The 21898-nt window shown below is 40.7% G+C and overlaps 1 protein-coding gene across 8 annotated transcripts in view; it reads left to right on the plus strand.

The window, feature by feature from the left end:
- The window catches only part of DST (dystonin), a gene marked incomplete at its 5' end in the record, with an annotated part of 497398 nt that overhangs the window by 125615 nt on the left and 349885 nt on the right, over positions 1 to 21898 (plus strand). For 6 of the 8 annotated variants that reach the window (XM_079147479.1, XM_079147480.1, XM_079147467.1 and 3 more), the window contains one exon: positions 18326 to 18617. In XM_079147479.1, the coding sequence (XP_079003605.1) occupies positions 18527 to 18617 (91 nt within the window). Of the gene's footprint in view, positions 1 to 11637; positions 11779 to 11959; positions 12168 to 18325; positions 18618 to 21898 lie in introns of those variants that run through there. The other 2 variants (XM_079147478.1, XM_079147466.1) reach the window with 2 other exon arrangements.

The following is a 21898-nucleotide window of genomic DNA, read 5'->3' on the forward strand; positions in this document are numbered from 1 at the left end:
TCTTCACCTGTCAGTCACCCATCTGTCTTATAAGAGCAGGTCACTAATAACCCCTCTAGCAACATCCTAGCTCCTAAAGACAGGTCTAGGTTCTAGCATCGCATGGAAGGTCCCCCATGATCTTTAGTCCCGTCCCCCGCTTCCCCAGTCTTACCCCTGACCACTTCCACTTTACGCTTTTTAAGTACCTTGTGCATTTCCTACTTCTGATTTTGGGATTCTGGTTGGATAGCCTAAAGGTCACAACATCTTTTCCCTGCTCCTCACTATCATCTTTTTTGTTTTGTTTTGTTACCAGGGATTGGACCTAGGAGTGCTTAACCACCAGGCCACATCACCAGCCCTTTTAAAAATATTTTTATTTTGAGACAGGGTCTTGCTAATTGCTCAGGGTTTTGCTAAGTTGCTGAGGCTGACTTTGAACTTGCAACCCTCCTGCCTCAGGTTGCCGAGCTGGGATTACAACCATGTGCCACAGAGCCCAGCTGTCTTCTTCTTGTTACCTTAACACCTGTTTTGGAATAAGGTGGCAATATTTAAGCAATCTAATAATCCCCTTCTTCCCTTGCTCCAGAATAATTCAAAGTAGTCTTAAAATAAAAAATGATGCTGGTGGAAGGAGGAGGTACAGGAGGAGGTAGCTGCTGTGATGAATTTTGTTGGTGGGGCTGTGTGTGTATGTGTATGAGAGAGAGAGAGAGGGACGGAGAGAGAGAAAGTAAGAGACGGAGGGGGAGGGGGAGGAGGAGTGCGGGAGGGAGCACAGAAACTCAGGGCGTTTTTAGCTCTTATTGCAGAGCTTCCTCTGTGTATCTCTATGCACATTGGACCCATCTGCTAGGCCAATGAAGGCCTACCAGTGTAAACAGACATTTATCATCCAGGGCCCACTCCTAAGAATTGAGATTGTGATATATACGAGAACCAGTCACTTTCTACCGCGAGTTTGAATCCCAGTCTATAAACTCTGTTGTAAGAAAGATTACTTTTATTTTTTAAACTCGGGTTCTGACTAGCAGACTCCCTTTACTCCAGTTCTGGTGCTCCCCACTTCCTCTACCTCAAAATTGTGTGAAGGTTTTGGGGTCCTATAAGCTGCATGCCAAGGGGTCAGGGAAATGGGAGGGAACATTTGTACCTCCGGGTTATGTTGATGTGCTCCCTGTAAAAAGGCTCCCTGTGATTGCCTCTGAGTCTGCTTCTGGGTTATTCTTAGGACTCCTGGATCTTCTGAAAGTTTAGCTCTATGATCTTGCCCCTGGACATCACAAGCAGTCCTTTTTATCGGGTTCTTCTACAGGGACTCCAAAAGTCCCTGATGTAGGACTCACAGATCCATCCTCTAGCCAAGAAGTATCTTTTTTTAAGGCTGGGAAATGTCTTTTTGTTCAGAGACTGCTGCCCTCTACAACTGTAGCCTTAACAGATTTAGGCTTGTGGAAAATAAAAACCAGGTATTCTCTTGCAGGCTGCTTCTGCATCCTGTCCTGCCACATGGCTTCCTGTAGGGGTGGAGTCAGGAAGGGAAGGGCCCAGATTACCTTGGAAAGGAAAGATCTACTGTAAAGATAAAGTGAAACCCAGGGCAGCCCTTAGTGTACAGGAGAGGCTTTGAGCCACATAGTTCTGGATGGATCTTAGGTGTTCTAGGACTGGCAGATCTTTGGGAAAACCCAAGTGTTAGTTAAGTGCATTTGAAATGCACTTAGCATTTACTCCCTGGAGGGGATGCTGCAGTTGAATTGGTTTGCTACCATCCCAGCTAGGCAGAGTTTTCTAGCAAGCCAGCATGGAGGCAACAGATCTCCTTGTGTCCTGACACTGATCCCTGGTCACAGTCAGGTGTGACTTTAGGTGGTGGAAGTGTTTTCACTTAACACACATGTGAACAGCCCTGTTTTCCTAGAAAGGGGACTTGAGAGTACCAAGTACCCAGAGTTTTACAGGCTTTGTTTAGTGCAATAATAAAAACTTTTTTTTTTCCACTTAATTTAAGCATTAACTGTTGGAAAGAATAGCTGTATAAAAGCTATTAGCAAAAATAATTTTCTGTAGTCTCATTAGTGAGGACAGGTAATGAAAATGGAAATGTAAAGGAGATATAAGGACAGGCCCTTGCTGTGTGAAGTATGATCACTTGTGTGGGCCCTAATTGTGTCTATAGTGATGAGCTGACCATCTGTAATTGCTTTTTAAATACTCATGTGTTTCTCTAGGTTTTTGTTGTTTTCTCTAGTAACAGAAACAATAAATGTAAAAGAAAGAAAAAAAAGACAGAAGGAATTAGAAAGATACAGGGGCATCCTGAACAATTGAAGGTTCAATCACCAAGCTTTGGAAGGAAAGATATGGGAGCTTCATGGACCTTGTCTCCCAAGAGCTGTTGTTAATGTGACCTAGTTTGAGTAACTTGCCATCTCTGTGTGTTTGTTGCTTCATATTTTCTGGAGTGGCAATCGTAGCAGTTATCTAACTCTAGATTAAGCAAGTATGAATAGGCAGCATCAATCTCATAGTTAAAATTTGCTGAATGCTTCCTATATGTTGGGCATTGCTCTAAGCCCTTTTTGTGTAGTTTTTATTCTGCCACAATAACTCTGTGTATTACGAACTGTTATATTTTATATTATTAGAATGAGAAAAACCAAAGCCTGGAGAAGCCTAACAGTTTTCTATGTGATTTTGCCCAAGGTCAGTCTTTGCCATAACGTGCACATATCTTTAACTTTCTGACTAGACAGAATAGAAAGTAGCTGGAATTTGGCTTCTGCAAAGGTCCTGTTTTTGCCTTAGGGCCACACAAGTTATCATAGCTCACACCTTCTTTCCAACAGAAGTCATAGCCACATCTTGGCTAGGAAGTACTTGGCATCAAAGTCTCCTCCATGACATGGGAAGGTAGGAGAGCTACGGGGGAGTAAGTTGACCTTGGACTGGGGCAGGAGCAACCCAGAGGCAAGTCAGCAGCAGTAGTGATGGGTCCAGCTAGACTCATGGGGATCGTGAGACAGCATCTACACAAGCCCTACAGTTCTCTTCCTTTTTCTGAGCATTTGAAATGTTAACCAGAGTTCTTGGGGATATAACAGAATGAGATCAGCACTTGGGTGCCAACAGAAACATGGTGTCACATGATGTTTGTTTGACATCCATTTAAATATTTTAACCCTCTTCTCTAGTTTTCTTCCTATTGTTAAAAATTTTACCCTCTATTATCGTTTTCCCTTTCCCTGCACCTGTGGCCTTTTTTTTTAAAATTTTTTTTTGTACCCCACACAGCCTGTAGCCCCTTTTATCCTGAAAACAGTCATTCTTTCAGGCTTATTAATGAGGATTAGGAGTTGACTTTCTTTTTTTTTTTTTTTATTGTAAACAAATGGGATACATGTTCTCTGTTTGTACATGGAGTAAGGCATACCATTTGTGTAATCATAAATTTACATAGGATAATGTTGTTTGATTCATTCTGTTATTTTTTCCCTTCCCCCACCCCTCCCACCCCTCTTTTCCCTCTATACAGTCCTTCCTTCCTCCATTCTTGCCCTGCTCCCTAACCCTAACTCTAACCCTAACACTAACCCCTCTCACCCCCCATTATGTGTCATCATCCGCTTCTCAGCGAGATCATTCATCCTTTGGGTTTTTGAGATTGGCTTATCTCACTTAGCATGATATTCTCCAATTTCATCCATTTGCCTGCAAATGCCATATATATATTTTTTTTTACTCTGAATGTAACAGTGTTACTCATCCCTTATTTTATGCCAGGGTCCCCAAACTCATATGCCTACAGGAGCCAGGTATAAATGAATGATGTGGGCCAGGTGAGTACTGTGTCACACTGGAAAGCACATGTCCTTTCTATAAAGGGGAAACCAGTGCTAAGCCCTGTGTCCCACCTCTGAATTTTCAGGTAAAATCTCCTAATTTTTAAATGTTTGCCTTTAAAATGGGTAGGCCAACCACAGTGCATCTACTTGATGAGTTTGTCAGTTTTGGGTAGCGTACTCTTCTAAGCATGAGGGAGGTGGGGAGCCCCTGCATTTCCATTCAGGCCTATGAAGGGACTTGAGGTGATCCAGTCTGTTTGACTTGACTCAACCCCAATCTCCTAGTTGATTTTTGTATGGAAGTAAAGCTATGAACCCTATTTATGTTATTTTCTGAAATATATATTTGAAGCTTAATACTTAAGCTGATAATATTTAATTATAAGCTGGCTTCCCCCCACCCCCCCACTGACTTGTACTTTCTTAGATTTCAGACTCCTCCAAGGAAGAATACTGTGGGTACCTGGGACATATTTTTAACTGACCAACATAAATAAATATCTACTTAAAATATAAGATTAAATATTCTGTAGTTAAGGTATTCAGTGTTTGACTTTATCTTCCTAATGTGTTTCTGTTTTGTGGGGCTATTTTCAGGGTATGTTTGCTTTTCTCTTAGGTAAATTATTTAAAATGTCCTTCCTCTGGAAAGACTATTTGTAGACACTCAAATGCAAGCTAGTTCTTGATGTCTCTCTTCTATGGTTTTAGGAGGACTGGATTAAGGTAGACTTGCAATGAAAGATATCTGTGAAAAATTTGAAAGACTTTTACAATTTTAGAAAAAGTCAGCATTTGGATTCTTAACATAGTTTTTCTTTTATTAGTGATGTACTGGGGAGACTTGTGGTGGTGAGCAGGCACAGAGGACCAAGGAATCTAATAGTTGGAAGAGACCATAGAGTAAGTGAAGGCTTGATCTCTTGGAGTAGGAGGGTGCCCCCTATACACAAAGCAGTCCTTGTGGTGCAGCAGATCCTTGAAGGTTAGGGTTGCCCACTGCAGTCAAAAATTAGCATGACTTTTGACACCCCCCAAACTTAACTACTAATAGCTCACTGTTGACTGGGAGTCTTATGGATAATAGAAGCAAAAGATTAACATGTATTCTGTGTGGTATATATATTGCATACAGTGAAAAACATGTGAAAACTGAAAGAGATCACTTTTTATTGTGATGAGCAATTTACTGGAGAGACCAGCTGCTCACATGGAGATGTGGAGCTGATCAGCAACCTACCATGTTTTAAGCAGACTTGGATCCTTCCAACAGCTGAGCTCAATGTAGTAGCAACAGGAGATGGCTACAGAATCAGTACAGCACTGCAGTATGTGCTGCAGTTCATTTTGTGCAGTTATGATTTAATCCTGCATCTTTGTTTACATGTCTCTCAATGGCAAATGGCACCATGTATGGTCTGTGTTTGTGTATAAGTTTTGATAAATTTTGACATTTTGTGATCAATTTGTGTATATTTTATGGTAGTAAATGATAAAATATACAATTGTCTATAAATTTTATGAATTACTATCTAACATTAAATTTTTTAAAATTTCTAGGCTACAGTCTAGTTTTTTCAAATTGCCACAACTTTCCCAAAATAATGTGTACAAAAGTGAACCTGCTCAGTCCAAACTTGTGTTGTTCAAGGAACAACTGTGGTTGTCTATTTTTGGATGGCTTTTCTTTATTTTGAACTGAAAATGACCTGTCTCTTGGTTATTTCCATGCTTTAGTACCCGGCCCAGAACAAGTCTAATCCTTTTGAGTTGTCCCAATATATGGTAAGATCTTTGAGGATTATGAACATATAGTATGATTTATGTTCCTCCAGTATTTGGGACTATATTTCAGGGCACTGGTACCATGTGGGTTGACAGCATTAGCATTGGAATCCAGAGGACCCAGGCAGAAATCTTGTTCCACTTTATACTGACAGAATGAATGTGCACAAGTTACTTAACCTTCCTAAACATCTGTTTCCCTATTGGATTGCAGTGAGTATTAAATAAGACAGTGAGTAAAAATGCTTAGTTTAGTCCCTAGAGTCACTTAATAAATGGTACATCTGAGTGGGACATACTGCTTAAGCTGGAAGAAAGGAAGTCTTGCAGAATATCTTAGGGCTAAGCCAAGGTTACCTAGAAATTGAAACTATTGCTTCTACTGGGAGCTGAAATTAATATGTCTAAGAGATATCTGCATTGGTTATTGTAGCATTATTCATGTTAGCCAAGATGTGAAATCAACCTCAGTATTCATCAATGGATGAATGGATAAAGAAAATGTGGTCTTTATGACAGGAGAATACTTTCAAGCCTTTAAAGAAAGAAGAAAAAGAATCTTTGATACTCACTTGGTATTATTGTAAGAAAGACCACATAGAAGAAAATGATTTAAAAAATTTCTCCCTTCAGTGTCCCATGAGCAAGCTCCGTATCCCCAGAAACACAGTACCAAGGAACACTCAGCCACACACATTTCATACCCTAGAAAGAGTTTGTGTCCTGAATTCCAGTGTTCTTCACAGCCAATGTATTGGATCCTCCACCTAGAAAGAAACCTTTGACTTCCTTGACTCTTGGCTTGAAGCCTCTTCTCCTGAGTCAGAACTGACATTAACCTTCTGGCTTCCCCTCCGTCTGAGTTTCCCTTCCTCTCTAGCTCCACCCAGGCCCTCTGCCTCTCAGAGTTAAAGGCTCCTGGGAGTCTCTACTACAGGGAGAGACTGCAAGCCAGTGAGGCCTCACTAAACCAGATTCCTTCCCCATTACCTTAAAGATGCTTTCCAGGTGAGGGACTTGCTAAGTTATTTATTTGCTGAACAAATACTTAAATTGCTTAACTGGGTTTGAAAGAATTTTAACTAAAGGAAGCATAAGGTCCCCCAGATTGACCCTATCTCATTTTTTCTTCAATAGATTAAGCATACTTTCTTACGTTTTCCTTAACTATTTTCTTCTACATCTATTTATTGTGGTAGAGATTGTTTTCTTTGGGATCTTTGGAATCAGATAATGTAATCTTGCCTTTTGACTTCTTTCTAAATAAAACATTAGAATTTTAGGTAGACTTGTGCAATACCTTGTATTTTTATACAACATGAAAGAAGTTAGTATTTGTTCGTAACCTAATTGAGGGGATTTTACACACAATTAGGTCTTCAATTTTTCTAAATTTTGATTTTTTTTTTTTTTTTTTTTTTTTTTTTTTTTTTTTTTTTTTTTGCGGTGCTGGGTAGTGAACCCAGGGCCTTGTGTTTGCAAGGCAAGCACTGTACCCACTGAGCTATCTCCCCAGCCCCTAAATTTTGACATTTTGTTTATATAGAATGTAAAAATTATGTGATATAGAATGTAAAAATTATGTGACATTGAACCTACTTTGCGTTCCCTGGGATATATTTTAAATGAATAACTTCTTTATATCTCTCTGCTGAAATTATGCTTGGGGCAGAGGCAAAGGATTACATTATTATGGTGGCTTGTTGGCATAGGCCACTGCTGATGGGTCTTTGTGAAGAATGCTGTGAGAAATTACTTAGAGCTATCACTGTGTCCTAGCAACCTAAGAATCAGATCTTGTGAGGATAGGTTGTCTAAGTAACTCTTTAAGAAACTGAAAAAGACTTTATTATTTATTTCCCCTCAATTCCTCATTTGGAAAATACTAAAATTTACAGAAAAGTGAAAAGAGTGGAATAGTTTACTTAACCTGTTGTCACATTTACTAGTGCTGGTTTTATTCAAACAATTGAAAATAAGACATCAAGCGTTTCTGTCAGCCTGCATCTCCTAAGGATAAGGACATTTTCTTACATAACCACAATACCATTATCACACCTTAGAAAATTACAGTTATTGTTTTATCTAATAAGCAACCCATGACCCATGTTCAGATTTTCCCAGTTGTCCTTAAAATGTCTTTCTACTGTAAAAAAAGAACCCAGAATCTAATCTAGGTTCATTAATTTGTGTAAATGTAGAACTGTCCCCCCTTTTGGGGTATGTATGTCTCATAGCAATGACCATTCTGCAGAACCTAGGACATTGTTTTGTAACATGTTCCAAGATTTGTCCAATTTCTCTCTCTTTTTTTTGAAACTTATTTTATGAGATACATACAATATTGTACACAAGTGATAAGTATGTGGGCTTGTGAAAGTCTACTCTCCAACCTCTGGGATTCTAAAAGTCTGGCTTTCCACAAATCCTTATCTCTGCACTTGTTTCCCCATTGCCTTTAGAGAATGTCTAGTGCCAAGACAATTTCCTGGCACTTTGCTACAGATCAGGGTGCTGAGGCTGGGCCACATCCAATTTAGGCAGTTCCATTTTACTTATCTCAGATTCCCTACCGGGGTTTCAATTAAAGAAGTTATTGTTCAGTTCCCCTTCTAAAAATGTTGCATTATGTAATTATCCTGGCTTTAGGAGATTTGGGTTGTTTGTATACCATGTGAATGAATTGACTATTAGGAAAGCCAGTTTAAAGCTTTTGGTGATCTAATTAAATTGTTCAAACTCCTTCAATAACTAGGTTGTAGAAGACACAATAGAGGATGTTTTTTGTTGGTTTGTCACAATCTAGTGTGTTTCTTTTTCTTTCTTTTATTTATTTTTTGGACCTAGGGATTCAACATCACTCCAGAGGTAGCTCAGAGTTCTTTATTAAAACAGAGGTCGAATGTTAAAAATATTATGACTACGGCCACCTTTGTCTTCACTACCCTAATTACTCTTTCCTCTCTTTGTGGAATAGCTCTTTCCTATTTTTCTTGTTCTCAACATGCATGCCAAATGGTGATGACAAATGATGTTGTGAATTGGAGGCTTAACCTGGGGTCAGTGGGTCAGTGGGTCTGGGAATCCCATAAGAGTCTATGCAGAGTTTATGTGTAATTGCTTATTTGCTTTGTCTTGGGGAGAGGTTTCCATAGATTCCATTAATTTTTCAGGGGTATCTGTGAGCCCAAAAGAGTTAAAAACACTGGCTTATAAAGTTGCTTCTTCATAGGGCTGTTGATATTTTCTCTGGACATTTCTTTGAGGTAATCTTTTTGTATATATGTTTTGGGTTAAAAAATTATAAGAAACAATTTAATAAATTTATGATCTTAGTCATCATCTAGAGATCACCATTGTTTACGTACTGGAAAATATCTATCAATCAATTTGCACACACATACACGTGCAATCATACATGAACAGACTTTTTAAGGAGCCATTTTGTATGAATTCTTTCATCCTTGCTTAATGTAGAGCAACGACATTTTTGCTTAATTGCTGCAGAGTAACCTCTGGTACGGCTATACTATGCTTTATCTAACGAATCCTCTATTGAGGGACACATAGATATTTGTATTTTAATAGGAATCAAACCTTAGGCATTGGAGTAGATAAGAGGTAGGAACCTGGGATTTAGCTGGTCACAGGAGTCCTCTTCCTTTGTTCTGCCCTTCCAAGTCCCCCATCAATGAGTTGGGCTCTGGACTTTGGGTCAGAAAATGTGTTTGCTTTTCCCAAACAAACAAAACAGACTAGTTACTCTCATACTATTCCCTTTAACCCCCAGTGACATGAAAGAATATAATAATTTTAGAGGATTTGTCCACTTCAGAGAGCATCATTTAAATCCATTCTCCATTTTCAGGGTTCAAATGGGCCTACATTTGTATAGTTTACCTTAAAATTAAAAAAAAAATTATGATTTTTTTAATGGAAAAAAATCCAATACTGTGATTCTTAAAATTGTGAACTGTGCAGTCAGGAGAGACTTTATACACATCTATGATTTTCCTTAGTGTGTGTGTGTGTGTGTGTGTGTGTGTGTGTGTGTGTGTGTGTGTTCTATGTTTTCCTATGATAAATTGCTGAAAGAAGTGTTGCTGATTGTCTTTTCTTCCTTTTCTCTCTTATCTGTTTACCAGTGACATGACCAGATTAGAGGCTGCACTAGTCACCACCCTTGGGTCTAGGGGTAGTAACTGTTCCCATCTGGCTACATGTGATTAATAGTGTTTATGTCATGGCATAAATCACATTTTGTTGTTCAGTCAGCTGAGACTCTGGCCATTAAAAAATTTTACTCGGCAAAAATCAATAACTGGTGGTTTTTGGAAAGGAGTCCTTTAACAGTTATTCCCCAAGTTTGTCTGCAAAGATAAACAATCAAATTACTATACTCACTAAAATAGCGCAAGCAACAAGAAATACAATCTCACAGATAAAGGATGACCTTAAGTAAGGACAGGTAGGAAACCATTTTAAGGAAGACAGAAGGCAACCAAAGTAACCCAATACCCTTTTAAAAGTCTTCAAGAATGTCACCCTTTCCCACAGATTCAGCCAATAAAAAAAAAAAAAAAAAAAAAAAAAACCTCAGAGAGCTCAAGATGAATTTTCAGAAAAGCATAGAAAATGAATTGATAATAGCATTTGGTGACTGATTTAATGCCACTCACAACTCTCTGTGGACTGTAGCTACAATATAGAAAATCAGTTTTATTTACTCGTATGCCTCAAGTTTGCCTGATACCTCATTGTCACTAGGAAAGTATACAAAAATCTAAGTAAAAAAACTAATTTAGCCAAGATGATGAAATTTCTTATATAATAAAATGGAAGAGTGTCTTTTGGGGGAAAGAATTAAAGATGAATCTTACATGCCTCTCTTTGTGGGAAATACTCTGTGAACTTTTAAAATGATCATTTTAAAAATTTGATCATTTGTAGCTACATGCTTGAATAGATGGAGGTAAGATCACGAGTCCTGATTCAGTTATGGATTACTTCACAGGCCATGGGTGAGTGCCTTGGGATGTTGTTCACACAGCCTGTTTGTGAGGCAGTTGCCACTGCTTTTGTGAGTAGCCCAGTGTTTTTACTTCAAATTGGAGCACGCCTCACTGATTTCTGCCTGCGACTTGCTTCTTAGGAATTCGTGGCTGCAACTTACATTTCAGGAATTCAAGTTATACTAGTTTCGCATCTTTACCCTGAGCCTCAGAAAGAGAAATTCTTAATGGGAAAGTGAAGCCTTCCCGCTGATACTTTATTTTATTTATGACCCTGTTCACAGCACAGATCGCATCCTCCTCCGTTAGTAAGTTGGTGGCTCTCTAAATAATCACAGATGCAACTGAATAAAGAATGAAGAAATAAGGAACATCTTGTGCTTTTTTTCCCCTCTGTGGAAGATGTAACCCCTTTATGTAAGACATGACCCTCAGATTTGCTCCTGCTAGATAAGGGGAGGAATAACCTTCAGACAAAGTGCCTTGGTAAGAGCATCGGAGTTCTCATTTTACTGTGCAATGACCAGGCGCTGAGAAGGGATCTGTTTCCTGTCTCTGCACTGCATCATTTTCATTTACAATTATTGGCAGCTGTTATAATGCTAGAAGTTTAAGTTATCTCAAGACTCTACAGTGAGTTCAGATGTTTGTTTATTGGAGCTGCCTTAGGCTTCTGAAAACACTCTTTTGTGTTCTCCTAGTCCTAAGAAAAGGCTCTTCCCAGAATCAGCCCTCCCTCCCTCCTTGCTCTTTTCTGGGAACCTGCTTCAGTCTCATGAAGAAAATTGAATAAAGAGGACATGGGGCTTTCAACTAGTTAAAAGTAGGCTCCGGTGGTGAGGCGACCTGAAACGGAAAGGAGTTGGGACCCAACATCCTGCGTTTGTGCTTTGTTTTTGAAACTTGAGTTAGTTGCATTAATGAATTAACCAGCAGTCTAGTAATGGAAAATGTTTCTCCTGTCCTGGTGGGGGAGCCAAATACTATAGATTTGTAACAGGAAGGCTGTTGATTCTGGCTTCATTGTTGGGCCAGTCATTTGTGAGCTGGTGGCCGGACCGCAGGCCACACACTTCTTCCGTGCAAATCTTCATGTATTGGAACCGCCTGGGTATTGTTTCTACTGTCGGAGACTTGGCCACGAAAAGATGGTGAGCCCGGGTTTCATTTTATTTTTGTTTGTGTACATCCCTAAATCTCTGAGGATGGTGCGGAATGCCAGACCCAATTCCAAGGCGGGGGTGGGGGTAGGTTGGGGGGACTGCTTGAATCGATAAGCATATGTGAATGTTTTTTGCTGCTAATGCTTTTTTTCTATGTCATCCTCTGTAGAGTTCTGGGAACGCGTCCTATCGCTGTTCTATGTCTTCCTCTGCGGATTTTTCTGACGAGGATGATTTCAGCCAGAAATCCGGCTCCGCATCTCCAGCTCCGGGAGATACCTTACCCTGGAATTTGCCTAAACATGAGAGATCGAAAAGAAAGATTCAAGGGGGCTCTGTGCTGGACCCTGCTGAGAGAGCTGTGCTTAGGATCGCAGGTAAGTACATCCTCAGAAGGGGATGGAGGGGGGAATGTGAGTTTCGGAAATTCACCCATCTGTTCCCTGGGGGCTGCATCTGGGAGCTGATGTACTGGGCAGTAATTTGTCCTCAAGGTGGGGGAGGAAAATGACTGTGTTTACATTATGCCTCCTTTTACCGATAGAGCAATTTGCCTGCCTCTTGGTGACTAAGCTGTTTGGCCCTGCTTTCTGGTTGGATGAATCCATATATTAAAAATGTAAGGAAATATTCACAGGCACCTGTATTAAACTTTCCTATTTACATGCTGTAGCCACTGAGGCACCCCGAAAGTACGAACTCCAGTGATTCTTCTTGTATTTGCTGGAAGCTGTGAGAAAACAGCCTTCATTTTCATTTTTGCTTAGAGTCACTGAGCTACGCAGATTTAACTCAAGTAGAGACATGGGTTTTGGTACCCAGGATTGAAGAGCTTACTTCCAATAGCTTGGATGTCAGTTTTTTTTAAACGTAGCATCTCTGTCAGCATCATGTGTCCACAGCAGCTTTTGAGGGCTTAGCCATCAAGCATTTCTGATGAATTAATATATGGGAGGTGCAGGTGTTTCTGCCTTGTTACTTGGTGGTGTTCTCTTGTATTGGCTGTAAAAGTCAAACCAGAAGTGATGGCTTGTTTACCCAGCTGACAGCTGAGAACACTGTGGAAATAAACCCTTCTACCCTGCAGTGTCCTGTGGTTTGTTTATATTTGTTCTGTGCCGAAGAGTTGCTTCCAGGGCTGGTTGTTCCTCCATCTCTTCAATAATTTTTTTTTCTCTCTCTCTTGGAAATGGTTACAGGGCAGAATGGAGTATGTCCTTGGATATTCTCCTTCAAGCCAAAGGCTAGGTGTTTTTTGAGTTTTTTTTCTGCAGCCAGAGGTTCAGGTCTCCTTTCCTCCCCTCTTCCCCTGACCCTGCTCCTAACTCTGGGAGGTCTCTGGCCACAGTTTCTTTTGCTTCCCAAGATAATGGCAAAGTTGGGACGTTTCCTCCAAGGGCCTGGAGGGGTTGGCCCAGATTACAACCACCAAGGCAGCCGAGAACCCCCTTAGGGTCCCCCCAGTAGGGTTTTCTGATTACGGGAAAAACAAACAGAGCTTAGCCAGTCATTCTCTAGTCAGGGTTTCTGAGGCAACAGCCTTGAGCTTCTTTTGGCTTCTGTTGTGAGATGCTGGCGGAGCTCCTCCAGCCTTTGAAGAGGAGGGGTGGAGTAGGAAAGGGAAGGAGGAGAGAGGATGGAGGCAGGGATCCAAGTGAGTGTGAGCAGAGGTGGCCTTGGTCCTGGCTCTCAACCCCCTCTTACCCTTCTTAAGTACCAAAAAGTGTTTAGTCACTCAGGCCTGCCTCCTTGCCTGGCTGAAACCCTCTTGTAGGTCTGAGGCTCAAGAGAGAGGTGCCACTGCCCATACCTGATGTTTGCCTCCTCAGAAAGAGAAAATGGGTGAAAGGAGGGTGTGTGGGAGTTGCTGGGGCCCATGACAAGCCTGGGGTATCAAAACAGGATCCTGATCTGTGTATTTTTACAGAAGGTAGTGAGAGAAGGACACATAGGTGTTTGTTGGGGAATGAGATTATATAACTTGGGGAAGACTATCTGGTATAAGTCATGAGAAGTTGGTATTAACCATCAGTGTTCAGCGTAGGTGAGGAAGGAATGGGAGAACTGGGGTTCTAATAGGAGATATTGGACATACAAGTGATAATGGTGGACACCTTGAGGGGAGGGGCCTTGTGTTATTTGGTGTAAAATGTCCACGGCATTTGTAGGAATAGCTATGAAGTGGGTGGTAGAGACCTCAAAGTTACCGACTTTTAAAATTATACTAATGATTCAAAAATAAGTCAGAACAAAATGAAACACCAAATAGCATGGAAGTGATTTAAACAAATACTGGTAAATTGAATGTTTGCAATACAAATCATAAGCAATAACCATACATAGATGACAGACACAGTCCATAAATATTTGTTAAATTCTTGATGTGGCTTAATTTTGAGATTTAGATACGTGTTAAATTGACCACTGTTCACCCAGCATGGTAATCTGGGTACCATTTACCTAAGAGAATCTGGTGCTGTGGACAGTTTAAAAATATACCCTTAAAAATTCTTCTAATTTTATTACACATTTTCATAGTGTCCTTGAAACTCACTTTCTTTTTGAAATTCATCTTTGTAAGACTTGGGGTGACATTCGGAAACAGTATGAGGATGTTTGTAATAAAAGAGGTGATAATTTAATATTTTTATTTTTCTAAGGCCATAAAAGTAGAATTGATTGTGAAAATGCCTACTGAGTTAAAAAGACCATATGGCCTGTGGGATACTTGAATTTATCCACATTGAATAATACTGAGTTTCTATAAGAAAATGAAGAATTGCACACAGTTCTTACCTTTAAAAAGTTAGTTTAATATGATCAATGAATATGTTGTCAGAGAATTACACCTTGGTTGGAGAGATTAGTTGTAATGACTGTAAGCACCCAATATTGAAAGAACCCAGAGGAGAGTCTAATTAACTTGGGGTTGGTGGAGGGAGGCATGACAGGTTTCTGAAAGGTTTCTAAGAGGAAGTGCCACTTGAGCTGAGATTTAAAGAGCTTGAGGGAATTAGAGTGAAAGCTACTGCCACTTCAAAGGGACGGAACTACATGAACAAAGGTGAAGAGATCTGTTTAAATGGAGCTGCAAGTACTGAGGTGGCTGAGCATGAGGTTCAGAAGAGAATGGCAGAAACTCTATGGGTACTTGCATACAGTGCTGAGGCATTGGGACTATTCATGCTGTAAAGGTGGGGAACCTCTGAAATATTTTCAAGACCCAGACCCTGGCACATGATAGGCAAGTGCTCTACTGCTAGCTATACTCCCAGTTCCACTTTATATTTTTAAAAGTGCTTGTGTATTTATTGTAGTTCCATCATACTAAAATCTGAGACCATAGTATATTCACTTCCTATCTCTCAGGGTCAGTGTAAGAATAAAATGACAAGAGGTAAAGAAGGAGGCTTTGTAGTACCCATTGTAAAAATGCCTTTTATATATGAATAATACAGATCTGCTGTTTTTAGCTACAGGATAAGTTGAGTTTTTCAGACTGGAAGTATATGGTTTGTTACTGATAATATTCTTTTAAAATAAGAATTTTTGAAGTTAGAATTGAAGGATCAATACTGTCAGACTTTGGACCTAGGCAAACTTGGATTTTAATTCCTCCTTTCTCACTAGTGTTTTGTTTGTACAATTAACTGAACTTCTCTTAACTTCACTTTCTTTATCAAAGACCATTATTGTCATAATGAAGATGGGGAATATAAAATGTTTTGTAAAAAAACTCTTTGGCACATGAAAGATGCTCTATAAATGATAGCTTACTGATGACCAGCTTCTCTTCTAAGCACTTGCTATGTTATCTCATTTAGGCCTCCTGAGAACCCTATGAAGTAGGTACTGTGATTTCCTGGATTTTTCAGCTCAGAATCTGCTGAGGGAGGAGGCTAAATATCCCAAGATCATAGGGCGAGAATCTGCATTCAGCCAGTCTTGACCTCTGAGGCCAGGTTCTTGGCTGCTCTGCTTTCATCCTTTCCCTGTGGAATACACTATTATTACTAGCACATTGAACCAATATCACCATTCCAAAAATGCTTGGGGTAAAGTCTGTTTTACAGACAACCCTCAATATTGCTTCTGCTCATTTTGACTAGCTCCTTAAATGGACAGTTAAAAATCACTAAATGTGCACTGACTCTATATTCATAAAACTGGGTGCTCCCAGGTTCGGTTTCTGATGAAGACTTGGACTATGCCTTCAGTTATCTTACTCATTGTGATGGGGGCAAGACAGTTTAGAATGATCTATGTCTGTACAAGTGTAGTCTGTAAATGGAAAAACTCTTGGGGATCTAATTGCTAACCCTTTCATTTCAAGAAGGTGTTCTGTAAACATGTGTTTGTTACTTCAGGAACTAATGAGCACATGAATGCCTACTGAGTTGCCTTTTTGTGCAGACTCTCATGATCTTTAAAGCTTAGGGGAAGGAGGAATCAAACAGAGTACAAGTCAGTGGTCTAGGTAAAAAAGAGGACTGTGGTCTTGCTTTATTTGGCGTAAAAAAAAAACTAGGCCAATTCCTGAGGAGGAGCTAAGTGTTCTAGTTCTAGCTGAAGTAAAATACTTTTTCCAAGAGAATGTAGTCTTTTTCAAGAGTAACTCATTCTCATGTAAGAGTTAATAGAAAATGGTCTATTTGTCACAGCCCAACATAAAAAAAAAAAAAAAAAGAAAGAAATCAAGGACAAAAGGTCAGTATGTGTGAAAGGTGGAATATGGAGGGATGATTTAGACAAGAGGTTAAGGATAGTCATCAGTGAACTGATTTATCTAATTATAGTAAGAATAGTAAACCAGAGGTGGTGGTGCACATCTATAATCCCAGTGACTTGGAAGGCTGAGGCAGGAGGATCGAAAGTTCCAGGTCAGCCTCAGCAGTTTAGCGAGACCCTGTGTCAAAAGAAAATATAAAAAGGGCTTGGGGATGTAGCTCAGTGGTTAAGCACCCCTGGGGTACAATTCCAGGTACCAAATTAAAAAAAAAAAAAAAAACAGTAGTCATAACGACTCACATTTATATAGTGCTTCTTGTGTGCCAGGCACTCTTCTAAACCCCATTTACTCTTGGAGTTTAATGAGTTAGGCAATGTTATCAACTCTGTTACTGAGGAAGAGACTCAGGGAGGCTAAGTAACTTGCCCCGGTCACACAAGTTAATGAGGAGCTAGGATTCCATCCAAGGTAGCCTGACTTTAGTCATTATTTTTTTTTCATTATTGAATTATAGTTACACATAATAGTGGAATTCTTTGTTACATATTTACATATATTATGCACATAATATAATTATATAATTTGGTCAACTTTGTTTACCGGTAACCTCCTTTCAGCCATTATTCTTGAACACATCCATTTACATGCCTTGGGTACCAACTGGTTCCTTCATTGCACCTTTAAACTAACCAGTGCATTTTAGTATATGACATCAAATTTCAGGGAACCATACTCATTTTACCCAATTAATGGATACTAGTACTACGTGGAATGAATAATAAAGAGGAAGATGTCAAAGTAAGCCAAGGGTGTTATGAACTCCTAGGATTTTGCGGAGCACAGAGGCAGATGCGCTGGCGGGCTCTGGGGGGCAGAAGGGAGGGACCTTGGGCTGGTCCTCTGGCTGCCGCTGGGCGGCCTGGGGCGCAGGCGCGGCAGGCCTGTCAGGCCCTGATGCGCCGGGCCACCTGCAGAGGCCGCCCCGCCCCGCCCTGTCCTGCCCCGGGATGTCTCCTAGGTTCGGACCCCGTGCCCTCCCCTCCCGGTACTGCCTCAGAGTGACCTGAGTCTTCCTTTGCCATAAGACGGGTTGAAAAGTGTTACCAATATTCCTCCATGTCACCCCTTCCCCGGGGAGTACTAGCAACCTCCGGCAGGGGGCTGCGCACATTGGTGTCCCTGATCTGTGGCATTGTTTCCCAGGCACCTGTTGTGGGTCCCAAATAGAAACGTGGCTTTTGGGGATCCGGGGCCAGGCAACCAGTGTCCGGGGGTGGGCGTGCTTGGCCGCGCTGTCAACCGGGTGGGCGGACTGGGGGAGGGGTCCCGGGGCGCTGCGGCTCTGCTTGGAAGGGAGGGGCCGAGCGGCGCCAGGGCCGGAGCCCAGCCCGCCGGGGCGCTGACCGCGCGCTCGCCCCCTCCCTTCCGTCCCCCGCCCTCCCTCCCTCTCTCTCTCCCGGGGCGCGGGCGAGTGTCTGCAGCGCGGCGGCCAGGAAATGCCGCAGATGCGCCGCGCAGCATCCCGGGCGGAGGCAGCGCGCCCGTCCTCCCGCACCGCCGCCGCGGCCTCGGCCCGGCCCGGAGAAGGCGCCCGGCGCAGGGCCAGGGTGCCTGCCGCGCTGGCCGCAGAGGGTCCCGGCGCCTCCCGGCGCCCGCCGGCCCCCGCCGCGCTTCCAGCTCCTCCGCGTGGCGTGGCGCTGCTCGTCGCCGCCCCCGGACTCGCCGAGATTTACCGCTGCTGAAACCCGAGAGGGACTCGGGCTCCCCGGGAGCCGCGCGGCCAGCACCGCGGCCCACCAGGGGGCCTGGGCGTTTCCTCTGCCGGCGCCGGCGCCCGCCGCCCCTTGCACCCCTGCTTTGCGCCTCAGGCTTCAGCCTTCTTCCCCTTGCCTGCCGCTCCTTCCTCTTTTCCAGTTCCCAAGGCTGCGTCTTGCTGACTACCATACTGTCCTGGGGTTACGAGGGGAAGAGGGGAATTGGCCAGTCATCGCTTAAATAAACTTCGGCATGGCGGGTTACCTCTCCCCCGCTGCTTACCTGTATGTAGAGGAGCAGGAGTACCTCCAGGCCTACGAGGATGTCCTGGAGAGGTACAAAGGTATGTAGTCCCCTGTGCTGGGGCTGCGTGGTTTGGCACGAACCGGCGGGGCAACCGTTACCTTTCGTTAACCAGAGCCACCACTGTTGGGGCACTAGTAAACAGGTGTCTGAACCGGTCTTGGGGATGGCCCAGGTGTTTTTGGATGGACTTGAGTACTCTCAACCCAGGGTGGGGTGGGCGATGGTCCGGAGACGCCCTTGGATAGTCGGTAAAATGGGGGAGGGAGGTTGGTTTCCAAGAAGCACATTGCATTTTCTCTCCCTTTGTAAAAGCTCTTAAGTGCTAAGCATAATCATAATTCTTCCTGGGATGGAGGATACTGATTAATGTTCTATGGGATTACTAAAGCCTTTCTGCCTCTGCTTGGCATGGGGTGCTGATTAGCTCTGTTAAAAAGATTCTTGTGATCTTAAATACATAGCCCTTTTGCTGCTGAGACCAGCACCGAACCGTTTTCCTTAAAATAATTTTTCTTATCTGAAAAAAGTTTATGGCTTGTGACTATATGCCTATTCTAGCATATAGCAAAAATTATTTAATAGCCTGATGAATGAAAGACTTTATTCCGTGCGTTGGTTGTAAATTTAAAGAAGTATATTTTGGGATTTTTTTCTTCCTACCATTTAAGTGCAGAAAATTCTATGCCAACATGACAAATATTAGTATTTTGGTATTATGTTTACTTTGTAGTTAAATGTTAGAGAAAATAGATACTGCACCCTTGAAGAGCTTTTTGTCTCTTGAAATGTATTTTTAAGTGTGCATAGACTGTCTCCTTATTGACTCCCAAAACACCCGGCACCAAAGGGTGGCTCATATATTTATATATATATTTTAAAGCAAATAGTGGTCTTTCCACAGGTTGGGTTCAAATGGTTTTTGCATCTTTTGAACATGTTTTGAGTTTGGTAACTAAATTTTTATAAATTAAATGGAATTTTATGATTAAAGTGCATAATCTCTTTTTTTTAGTAGAAAGTAGAAATATACAATCCTGAACTAAATAACACAGTTCCAAATCTCCCAAAGCTCAAAATCTACCCACAATTATGTTTTACCTCTTTCTAGAATATATTTTAAAACTGAAAGTCTTACAACCCACATGGAATTTTGTAAACACACAACTGGAATTCCTTTGTGCCAAGACTCTATTGTGTATAATACTGCCTCTGAGCAAGTGCAATGGTATTTTAGGCTGAAGCACATTTGTATCATTTGTGTGTGTGTGTGTAATTGTTTACCTCCATATGTCCATTTTAAAATAAGGTTCTTAATCAGTTGTGCTGAGAACTTTGTAAATGAGAATATTGCTATGTAGACTAGTAAACCTTAAACCTTATTGAAGAAATATATCTGTGTTCTATAAAGTCTGGAAGATTCTGAATTGTATACATTTTATGCTTTTGGAAGAAATTACAGGTGTGTGATTGTTTTTGTCATACTGAGTTTTGCATTAGTGATACATGGGAGATTTCAGGTAACTGAGGAAGCAGACATTCTTTAGAAACTTGTCTTTATTTGCCTTTGTAAATACAAGCAAATTCAAGCTCTGAAGGCCATTGTACTTTACATGGCCTTCATTTTAACCATAACCTTACCAACATATACTTCTTCAAACATTTTGCACAAGATTTCACAGAAAAAGTGAGGGATACTTCCCTCAGTTTCTTTGTGGTTTTGAAATGCTTAGGTCATCAGTTTGTACTGGGCTTTATAGATGTTCTATATTTCATTTAATCTTGGAAAAGAAAGTAAGTGTGTTGGCCAGTGTATTTCATGGAAAGCTAGAGACCTGGAAAACTCATTGTTTCCCGATGTGTTTGGAAGCCAGTTACAACTTCCCATCAGTATCCAATATGATGACTTCACTACAGTGCTTATTATCCTGATGACTTGCTATGGGGGCTGATCTAATCAGAAAAGAATTGTAGGCTTTGAATAGGGAGTGTCAGTTCACTAAGCTTTGTAAGTACAGTTGCTCATTTTCTGAATTCATTATTGAAAACATTTTATGTTCTCATTTGAACTTGAGAGTTTTTTTTTTTTTTTTTTTTGATTTTTTAATTTCTGATAAAAGTTCTTTGGTTACAGAACGAGTTTACATTCATCTGGAGTATTCTCAGGTTGCCAAGTTATCATATGCCCCAGCTGTTGAGCAGTGTTTAAGTGGTAGAGTCAGCTGGAGCAAATTCACAATTTGCCTGTTGCCAGAAATGTAGAATTATAATAATATATAATATTAGGAATTGTGAATATTAGATTTACAAGTTGAGAGTTTTGCTAGGTCTAGTCCTTAACCTTGGAAGTACTTCAAACCAGGCCCTCTGTAGAAAAACAAGAATAGTGTCGAATGAGCCCTCATTATGGTGTGGTCTATTCTTGTGTATTGCTTTGGTCATTTACTTCTGAGTAAAAATAGGAAACTGTTTGCTGAATTAGAATAACACAGAGAGTTATTTGCTACAAAGAAGAGTTCAGTGTTTAGATTCATATTTTAGTCCTGTACTTATAAAATATATTCATAGTCAAATATTTAGGGCCATTTATAAAAAAAATTACTTCAAATGATACCAAAGTCAGGGAGAATTAAGGCATATATATTTTAATAAAATATAACTATTATTGTTTATGCCAGAAATCATTCATGTTATTGACTTTTTTTTTTTTTTTTCTCAGTGCTGGGGTTTAGAACCCAGGGCCTTGTGCTTACAAGGCAAGCACTCTACCAACTGAGCTATATTCCCAGCTCCTGTTATTGACTTTTCTATTCAGTAAATTATCCAGTGTATTTACTGTGTAATACATAATAACATTTTTGGTATTGTAACATAAAAGGTACATAATGATGTCATCCTTCTCAAACATAAGGAAACAAATTTATACTATTATAAAAAATTATTAGCTATCACTTTAATCTGTAAAAGTTACTGAAGATTTTTTCCTAGCACAGTGTTACTTTTTTATGTGATTAAATGAGAAAATGAGATAATCAGTGTGAATCCAGTAATTTTATTCTATACATTTTAGACTTAATTTTTAAAATGTTAAATTATTTTGGTCCAACAAAATGGTTAGTTTTTCACTGATCTGGAAATTAATGCTGTTCCTAGACAGTAATATAAAAACCTTATATTATTCTCTCTGAAGGCTGAATGGATGGTTTGGTTAGTTTTGTATAATATCACTTAAACCCAAGGTTTTATTATTTAGACAATAGGCAAAGTTTTCTCTGTTTTTCACTAATACTTTGAGTAATTGCTCCTGTGCATGGTGACAGA

This window comes from Sciurus vulgaris (assembly GCF_902686455.1).
Source record: "Sciurus vulgaris genome assembly, chromosome: 7".
Lineage (NCBI taxonomy): Eukaryota > Metazoa > Chordata > Mammalia > Rodentia > Sciuridae > Sciurus > Sciurus vulgaris.